The 9,527-nt window shown below is 45.2% G+C and overlaps 1 protein-coding gene across 1 annotated transcript; it reads left to right on the top strand.

Moving 5' to 3' along the window:
• The first annotated feature begins 609 nt into the window (after positions 1 to 609).
• Positions 610 to 6,616, top strand: LOC118095131 (growth-regulated alpha protein-like). Its single transcript, XM_035136146.3, has 4 exons — positions 610 to 756; positions 4,039 to 4,165; positions 4,559 to 4,643; positions 5,667 to 6,616. Exons 1-4 carry the CDS (start codon positions 675 to 677, stop codon positions 5,670 to 5,672), a joined length of 300 nt encoding a protein of 99 aa, XP_034992037.1. The 5' UTR covers positions 610 to 674; the 3' UTR covers positions 5,673 to 6,616.
• The last annotated feature ends 2,911 nt before the right edge of the window (positions 6,617 to 9,527 follow it).

The raw sequence follows: 9,527 nt of genomic DNA, 5'->3' as shown, positions 1-9,527 counted from the left end.
TTTCTCGTTACAAGTCTTCAGACAACCATGCTAACGATGTTAATTGCTTACAATAATCTTTCAGATATCGTATAAATTTACTCCAGACCCTTTGGAATACTTGATCTTGCTGGGTGGGGAGGGGGGAGGAATTATTATTCATTTTAATTTGTTCGATGCCTCCTGCACGATCGGAGCAAGGCAATGCGCAACAAATAAAATCAGTTACACACACACACACACACACACACACACACACACACAAAACACCGGTAGATAAAGCAAAATCTGGAGCCAGAATGAAAAACAGGCATTGATGATGTGGATCCATTCACCCAGCTGGCAAGAAAAGGAAAGGGTTAAAAAAACCCCACCATCTCCAATTGGTTCAGCAGACAGCGACACCTGCTGCTTCCGACGGGAATTGCCCCTGGCAAGGACCGCTCCGTCGCATCTCTCACCCGACCTATTGGCCCGACGCCCGCACCCCGCCAATGCCAAGGCAGTGCGAGGGGAAAGGGGCGGGACTCGTACCTCGAGCGCCCCTCAGCGGCGCCGGCGGGGATCGCAGCAGCTGAGGACAATAAAAGACCGGCCGGCGGGACAGAGCAGCTCAGAGCGTCTCGACGGCCGCTGCAGCATCACGTCGGGGATCCGCCTAGCCTCTAAGCGCCTTGGCATCCGTTGCTGCAACAATGAATCCGTGCCGTCCAGTCCCCTGCGTGGCCGTCCTGCTGGTCTACTTGCTGCTAGCCGGGAGCGCTTCGCACAGCCAGGGTATGTTAACCTCAGGTGCATCGACGGGGCGGTCCATTAACATCCTTTCAGCGCTGATTTCCATTTCGGGGGTGGGTGGGCGATTGCATGCGGGGGCCAAGTGCCGGGGTTTCCTGGAAGCTCTGGTAGGTTCCAAAATCCATCCTTTGGGGCAGCCGTCGGGGGTGAGAAAACTCCGCAAGCTCCGCCGCCGCCGTTGCAAATTTAAAGCCGCATTCAGGGGAGGGAATCCTGGCTCGGAAACGAAACAAACAAACAAAAAGCCAGCTAGACGGTTGGTAGAGAGGCAGACTTCGCCGAGGGTCCTAAAGATGACTTAAAGATCTGCGACAGGTGGGGCACAGCTTCTAAAACGCGAGGTGATGGGAGATAGCAGATACCATGCTTTTCGGCATGGAAATTTTGTAAACCCAGCTCCCTGTCCCCACTGTCTGTGGATTTGCTGTGTTTTGAGGCAGAACTCTGCTCACGCTCAGAGGAGCTCTTCACCTCTGGGCTGTTCACATTAAAGTTACTTTTTTGCTGGATAAATGGGGGGCAGAGGGGTGAAGTTGTACCACTAAAGTGTGCCGTTTTAGGGGGTGAAACTTAGCTTTTGCAGATTTATTGGGGGGGGTATTAAAAATATGTTTTCAGATATGAGGGATTCAAATCTGCTATTTTTGTGATTGGGTAATATTTAGCTTGGTAGGACTCTGATGATGAACTGCTTTCAGAAAACCAAAGAATTTGTTCTTTTACCTTCAGGAAAATGTCAGGCCATCAGCATCATCACTGCAAATAATTGGCTATCATTTTTTAATTATTAAAGGTAAAGGTATCATTTTTTAATTATTAAAGGTAAAGGGACCCCTGACCATTAGGTCCAGTCGTGACCGACTCTGGGGTTGCGCGCTCATCTCGCATTATTGGCCGAGGGAGCCGGCGTATAGCTTCCAGGTCATGTGGCCAGCATGACAAAGCCACTTCTGGCAAACCAGAGCAGCGCACGGAAACGATGTTTACCTTCCCGCTCTAGCGGTTCCTATTTATCTACTTGCATTTTGACGTGCTTTCGAACTGCTAGGTTGGCAGGAGCTGGGACCTGCTGATCAGCAAGCCCTAGGCTCAGTGGTTTAACCCACAGCGCCACCTGGGTCCCCCCTTTTAATTATTATTCCTATACAATTTTATATGCTTTTTTTTTACTTGCCAAGCAAAACTAAATTATATAGATTTCACCAAAATATTTTTTGCATTCCCAAGTCATGCTACAGCTTTTTTAGAACCCTTCAAGGGGGGGGGTTAATTTGGAGAAGTTGAGTAGCTAGTTAAGGCAAGTTGATTGGACAGGCATGCAACATACAGAATTTTAGGCTCTTTTCACACCATTATGAACACATTGAGGTTGGGAGCAACACCATCCCACCCCCCAACTCCCCAAGCTCAGCAAATGTTTGAAGAGGGCTTTGCTACACTTCTGCTCCAAGGCTGGTTATGTAATGGTCAGGTTCCAGAGACCTTCGGTCTTCATTTGGTGAAAATAACCATGCAGAGAATTTAGTTGTGCTAAAGCCTGGACGATACAACTAGGAGATGGGAGTGCCCAGAGCTCTAAGACTAGGCATCTAAAATCTTAATAAAGGATCTAGCCAGAGCTGGGCATCTCAAGTCCAACAGCGGTGAAAGTTTAAAAGCGTCTGCGATTGGATGGTGCCTATACTATTGAAGCATCTAAGTTAGAATGCCATTCTGGAGCTGGCAAGACCTGGTGCTCTGGGCAAAATTCTCAAGAGTTTGGTGCCTCCTGGCTGCAGAGTTGTCAGCCCCCTCGGTGTTTGTGCTCCTGAAAGAATTAGGCTGCATATACTGCTTTCAACTCAGGTGCCCTTTGAAGAACCAGCATTTCCCTTGGCCATGGAACTTAACATGCGCTTGCTAATCGCATTTCATTCCTTAAATGAAAGGGGCTTGGTTCACGCCTGAATGGAAGCTGCACAACTTCGCCAGGGGTGCGTGTGAGCTAGTTTGAGGCTGTACAGCCATGGAGGAAATTCACCTTGCACATGTTCATATGGAGATCAAGTTCACAGGCAGAAATCTGGCTCAGATTCGGCTGTGGGAGTGGCACTCCTTTGCTCCAAGCTGGCACACCCCATTTTGGGGAGGCTGAAATATTGAAAGTGTTTCATTGGGAGTAGCGATGCTATTAAGCTCGTAATTCAGGGGGCTTGGGAAGCTAATTTCCCAGAGACTACATGCAGCCTAAGGTGCTGCTCGACAATGCACCGGTGTGTCTGTTCAGAACTAAATACTGGAAGAGACCGAGGATATCTGTCCATCAGAAGGCAAAGTGGCAGAAGGGCTGGCCATGATTGCGTTAAAATGAACCTTGAAGGCGTGTGACAGACAGGGGAAGGCGTCAGTGCAGTTTAAAATGCCAGCAAAGTTTGTGAGATTGAAATACTGTGCTGGATGCTGAAAGGAAATGGGAAACCTTGACGGTGCTGTACGTGCTGGTTTGATAGAAAGGACTGAATGTAAGCTAACAATTTGCCCTCTAATGTGGACTTAAGCTTTGAGGCAATGTGTTGTATTTTTATTAAATATATACTGTGTTTGTGTGTGTGTGTGTGTGTATTTACCTGTTAGAGGTAGGTTGGGTTCAGCGTTCAGTGTGGTTGCACAGATATCTTTTCCTGGGAATAATAATAATAATAATAATAATAATAATAATAATAATAATTTATTATTTATACCCCGCCCATCTGGCTGGGTTTCCCCAGCCACTCTGGGCGGCTTCCAACAGAAATATTAAAATACACTAATTTCTTGAAGATTAAAAACTTCCCTAAACAGGAAGCCAGGAAAAGATACCTTTTGTGATTTAGGTAAAGGGACCCCTGACCATTAGGTCCAGTCGTGACTGACTCTGGGGCTGCGGTGCTCATCTCGCTTTACTGGCCGAGGGAGCCTGCGTACAGCTTCCAGGTCATGTGGCCAGCATGACTAAGCCGCTTCTGGCAAACCAGAGCAGCACATGGAAATGCCGTTTACCTTCCTGCTGTAGCGGTTCCTATTTATCTACTTGCACTTTGACATGCTTTCGAACTGCTAGGTTGGCAGGAGCTGGGACCAAGCAACGGGAGCTCACCCCGTCGCAGGGATTCAAACCGCCGACCTTCTGATCAGCAAGCCCTAGGCTCAGTGGTTTAACCCACAGTGCCGCCTGCGTTTGTGATTTGCTTCTCAGTAAATATGCCTAGGGTTGCATTGTTAAGTTTCTGTGCTCTTTCTCCGCAGCTGCTCCTATGACCGGGGAGCTACGGTGTCAATGCATCCAAACGGTCTCCCGTGCGATTCCACGCAAGCAAATTGCTTCCGTCATTCTCCTCCCCGAGGGACCTCACTGTGCCGTTCCTGAAGTCATGTAAGTGTCCTGGCCTGGGCCCAGCTCCTTCCTTGTGACTGTGTGCTGTGCGAAAAGCCCCTTCGCTCATGTTATGTACTGAGCTGAATCCTAGAACAATAGGATTCAGAATCAGCAGTCTGATTGGTCCGCAGGAGCTACCCAATCCAACTCCAGGTGGAAGTGAATCCGTAACCTGATTGGCCCACAGGTGTAGCCCTGAAGTAGCCAATCACGCAAGACCCATTGTGTAAATAAGGTATATAAGCAGATGGTTTTGGGAAAAGAGCTATTCTTCTCTTCTTCTCCTTGATGACTATGAGCCGAATAAAGAGCATGAAATTCACTCTTGACTCCGAGTATATTTCAGCTCACCAGCTCAATTCTTTGCCTTCTCTTCCCTCCTTTGAACAGAGCCACCCTGAACAACGGGAGGAAAGTCTGCCTGGACCCCCAAGCGCCGTGGGTCAAGCTGATTGTCAACAAGATTATCGCAAAGGTAACTACAGAAAGCGCTGAGAAGGAGCCGCCATATCATTTGGGATCCATAGTGGAAATCTCAGGGCTCGTCTCAGGGGGAGGGCTTCCTTTTTGTGCTACATTTCTAGGTTCAGGTGGGCGCTTTTAGCTCTGTGTCTGAGAGCCTCTCCCCCCTCCCTTTTATTGCTGAAAACAATTGTGTGGGAAACCCAAATTAATGGCATCAGTCCTTTCACAGTCCTACCTCGGTTTAAGTACGCTTCGGTTTGAGTACTTTCAGTTTAAGTACTCCACGGACCCATCTGGAACGGATGAATCCACTTTCCATTACTTTCAATGGAAAGGTTCGCTTCAGGTTAAGTACGCTTCAGCCTTAAGTACAGACTTCTGGAACCAATTGTGTACTTAAACCGAGGTACCACTGTATTTATAAAAAGGATTTCTGCGCTGCCATGTTATAAAAGGTATCAAGGTGGTATACAGCCTCATTTGAAATGAAATAAGTGGCGCTGTGGGCTAAACCACTGAGCCTAGGGCTTGCTGATCAGAATGTCGGCGGTTCGAATCCCTGTGACGGGGCGAGCTCCCGTTGCTTGGTCCCAGCTCCTGCCAACCTAGCAGTTCGAAAGCACATAAAAATGCAAGTAGATAAATAGGAACCGCTATAGTGGGAAGGTAAACGGTGTTTCCATGTGCTGCTCTGGTTTGTCATGCTGGCCACATGACCTGGAAGCTATACGCCGGCTCCCTCGGCCAATAATGCGAGATGAGCGCGCAACCCCAGAGTCGGTCACGACTGGACCTAATGGTCATGGGTCCCTTTACCTTTACCTTTAAGTTAAATTAAATACTGTAAATTAAATAAGAAATTAAATTAAATTAAATCATTCAGGCAGCTGACATGATGTAGCTCATGATGACATATACCTATTGGGTTGTGGCATGAAGTGCTTTCAGAAGGTCAGATGAGGAAACAAGCATTGCAGTTTCTCATGTTCTCATTTGCATATATATATATATCTCTTCCTTTTTCTGGTTTCAGCCCTAACACGACAAGCTGCGGAAAATGCTTTGGGCATGGATACGGAGCAGTTGTGGGAAGCCTCTGGTTAGAGAAGCTGGATGCAAAGTCTACGGTCGAGCACCTTAAGAACTGAACCACTTAACAACTATCCACTCGTATTTATTATCGAAACTGATTGGAATGTATTTATTGCTACCTGTAGCTCTATCCGGCCGCCTGGTGGATTCAGCACGCTAGATGCCACTGTTATGTATTCTGTGAAGCCAACTGAATGTACACACTGCAACACTTGGGCGCTTTTTGATAGGTTGCCGCCCACTCTGAGCACTGTTTCTGCAATGGAGGATGGGGTAGAAATATTCTCTGTATTAAGTATATCGATAAAATGCCAGAGTGCCATTCAGCTAATAGTCTTCTGGGCAGCTCCCGCTGAAATGAATGGGAGCAGCACAAGAGTCCTGGCACGTTTTTGATTACACGTATATTCATAGAATTGTGGAGTTGGAAGGGACCCTGTGGGTCATCTAGTCCAACCCCCTGCAAAGCAGAAATCTTGCCCACAGCTGTCCCTGGGTGGGCTTGAACCACTAAACTTCTGGTTTATAGCCAGACACACTGGCCCATTGCTGTGAAGGTACAACACACTGATATTATTCTGATATTATTGCTGCAAACCTGGCTATGAAGCTATGGAATGAATTTTGCTTAATGAACTTTGCTTAATGAGTATATTTAAATAAGGATTTTTTATTTAAAAAAATATTGTAAAGAACAGCGATGTTCTATGTACACTTGGATATTTCATGTCTTCAATGTATGGCATACTGCCATGGTTTTTTTTAGGGAATGAGCATTTTATTATTGTGTGTCTGGATTATAAATTCCTTTTCTTATCTGTTTAACTGTGGAATGCGACACATTCTGTATAAAAATGGGTTTTTTTTCTAATTATAGTGCACTGAACTACATTTTTCTTCCAGATTCTGTTGCTGAATTTTCATTTATTTATATACTACCAATTAACTCAAAAGTTAAAACAAATAACAGGAAAAGTACATTTTTTAAAAATGCAGTTGATAACCCTAAGAGCACTATTAATTCCTGACCTTTAGGAAACACAGGAAAAGATTGAGAGCACACATGTTTTTAACAAACACCAAAATAGAACCAAGGTTGGAGCTTATTAGAGGCTCCTCCATTAAACAAGGCGCCACCACAGAAAAGACTCTCCCCGGTTTCTGCTAACTGAAACGGCATCAAAACCAAGAAAGCCTTCAGGGCTGAGCTCAAGGCTCAGGCCGAATAAACATTTATTATTGTGTTTAAAGCCGTAAATGGCCTCAGTCCAGTATACCTGAAGGAGCGTCTCCACCCCCATCGTTCTGCCCGGACACTGAGGTCTAGCGCCGAGGGCCTTCTGGCGGTTCCCTCACTACGAGAAGCCAAGTTACAGGGAACCAGGCAGAGGGCCTTCTCAGTAGTGGCACCCACCCTGTGGAATGCCCTCCCACCAGAGGTCAAAGAGAATAACAATTACCAGACCTTTAGAAAGCATTTCAAGGCAGCCCTGTTTAGGGAAGCTTTTAATGTTTGATGGATTTCTGTATTTTAATATTTTGTTGGAAGCCGCCCAGAGTGGCTGGGGGAACCTGGTCAAATGGGCGGGGTATAAATAATAAATTATTATTATTATTATTATTATTATTATTATTATTATTATTATTTTATTTTATTATTGTGTTCTGCCTTATGGCCTGTTTTTATATATAATGTAAATTAAAATTTTACACATAAGCAGCAGGCAATATAAAATAAGGAGATAAAAATGTTACAGTATAGCAAAAGTAAAAGGGTAAAGGACCCCTGACAGTTAAGCTCAGTCGCGAACGACTCTGCGGTTGCGGCGCTCATCTCGCTCTATAGGCCTAGGGAGCCGACGTTTGTCTGCAGACAGTTTTTCCAGGTCATGTGGCCACCATGACTAAGCCACTTCTGGTGAACCAGAACAGCGAACGGAAACGCTGTTTACCTTCCCGCCGAAGCGGTACCTATTTATCTACTTGCGCCTTTGATGTGCTTTCGAACTGCTAGGTTGGCAGGAGCTGGGACAGAGCAACGGGAGCTCACCCTATCGAGGGGATTCGAACTGCCGACCTTCCGATCGGCAAGCCCTAGGCTCAGTGGTTTAGACCACAGCGCCACCCACGTCCCTACAGCAAAAGGACCCTCCCCTTAAAACAACAACAACAACAACCTCAGCACACACTACCTCCTACCTGAAAGGCTTTCTGAAATACAAAAGTCTTAGGCCAAAAGGCCTAGACTACTTCATGCAGCAGTCATCAAGTTTATAACACTAATGGCTTCATCCTGTGGCGGTTGGTAACATTTTGACTTGATAAGGGCTGCAATTTTTCACCTTGCTGCTTATGTATATAGGAATGGGTACGAGGTGCCATCTTGTCCTTTGCTTCAGGAAACAAATTATCTGCTTGTTCCTCCTCTGTCACATCTACACGATATTGTGCAGTGCTGCTATGGCAGCCACCCCCAAACTTCGGCCCTCCAGATGTTTTGGACTACAATTCCCATCTTCCCCGACCACTGGTCCTGTTAGCTAGGGATCATGGGAGTTGTAGGTCAAAACAGCTGGAGGGCCGCAGTTTGGGGGTGCCTGTGCTATGGTTCTATGGAGAGAGAGAAATTTAAGGAAGATTCACAAAGATCAGAATATGTGGAATTGGCAGAATATGTGGAATTGGCCAAATTGACTGGGAGGATAAGGGAACAAAAAGATCAGAAAGCCCCAAAAGAAAGGTGTAAATTTATGGAATATCTAAAAAAATATGGTAAACCAACAATAACACTAGTCGGTATAAGATAATATCTACAACTGTAATAATGGAAATTAACTGAGATTGGGTTAAAAGAAAATATATGGAAATGAAGGAGGAAGAGCAGAGATTAGACAACAGAGGACAGAAAACCAAATGTGAGAGAAGGTGGAAGTCTGGTTCTGCGGAACCAAGGGAGATAGACGATGAGAAAAGAAGTTAAGATAACAAAGGGGGTTGTCTAGGGGGTTTTGCTTTTGGTCACATTTTGTGTTATAATTGTTTTTGACATTGTAGTTAATATCACCTTGGATTATATATGAACATTATTTTGCTATGGATATTTATTCTAAAAGAGAACAGATAAGTTTGTTGAGATGATTATGTATGAAAAAACTCAATAAAAAGTATATGGGGGGAAAAACACAAAGATCACAAAGATCACAAAGATCCTGCTCCCTTTGCGTGTTTATTCAGGAAAAAAAAGGCCTATTGACCTGGTTTGCACACAAAGCTAAGCCATAGTTTGTTTAACAAACTATGAGCTAACAATAAATTGTCTCACTGATAATCAAACACAGCATGGTTTTTCTCCAAAGTCGCCCCCCCCCCCCCAGTTAGTCAGCATTTCATGGCCACAGAACACTTTTAATTCTCCTTGGGGACTGTTACTCAGGTTTTACTCCTTCAATGAAGAAGCTCTTTAGCATCATTATGAGATCTGTGCATGCAAGATGTTCAGGGGCTCTTTTTGAAACAAACAATTCTAATTCACAGCATGACATCTCTGATCAGTAAGTCATTGTGGGCTCTGAGAGTTTGAAAACGGAGCATTCGTGGACTGAATCACTGCTGTTTGATCAAGCCACAACTCTTTTGCAATACTGGGAATTACACACTCAGAACAAAAGCCCAGGATATCAGTAGCTCAGCCATGTTTTTTTTTAAAAAAAAACGGGGCGGGGGAGGCATAGCAACGACATAGACTTCTAAAATAGTCACATTCCATTTCCTGGATTTTTGAAAATTAAGCAAATAGATTTGG

This window comes from Zootoca vivipara, chromosome 12 (genome assembly GCF_965207765.1).
Source record: "Zootoca vivipara chromosome 12, rZooViv2.hap1.1, whole genome shotgun sequence".
NCBI lineage: Eukaryota > Metazoa > Chordata > Lepidosauria > Squamata > Lacertidae > Zootoca > Zootoca vivipara.
This window is presented reverse-complemented; position numbering and strand designations above follow the sequence as displayed.

What these genes read in the sequence shown, in the direction of transcription:
- LOC118095131 (XM_035136146.3), top strand. Translation starts at nt 675, where the DNA reads ATGAATCCGTGCCGTCCAGTCCCCTGCGTGGCCGTCCTGCTGGTCTAC. An exon ending in GAGCGCTTCGCACAGCCAGG is followed by an intron (nt 757 to 4,038) that starts GTATGTTAACCT and finishes CTTTCTCCGCAG; the next exon opens with CTGCTCCTATGACCGGGGAG. An exon ending in TGTGCCGTTCCTGAAGTCAT is followed by an intron (nt 4,166 to 4,558) that starts GTAAGTGTCCTG and finishes TCCTTTGAACAG; the next exon opens with AGCCACCCTGAACAACGGGA.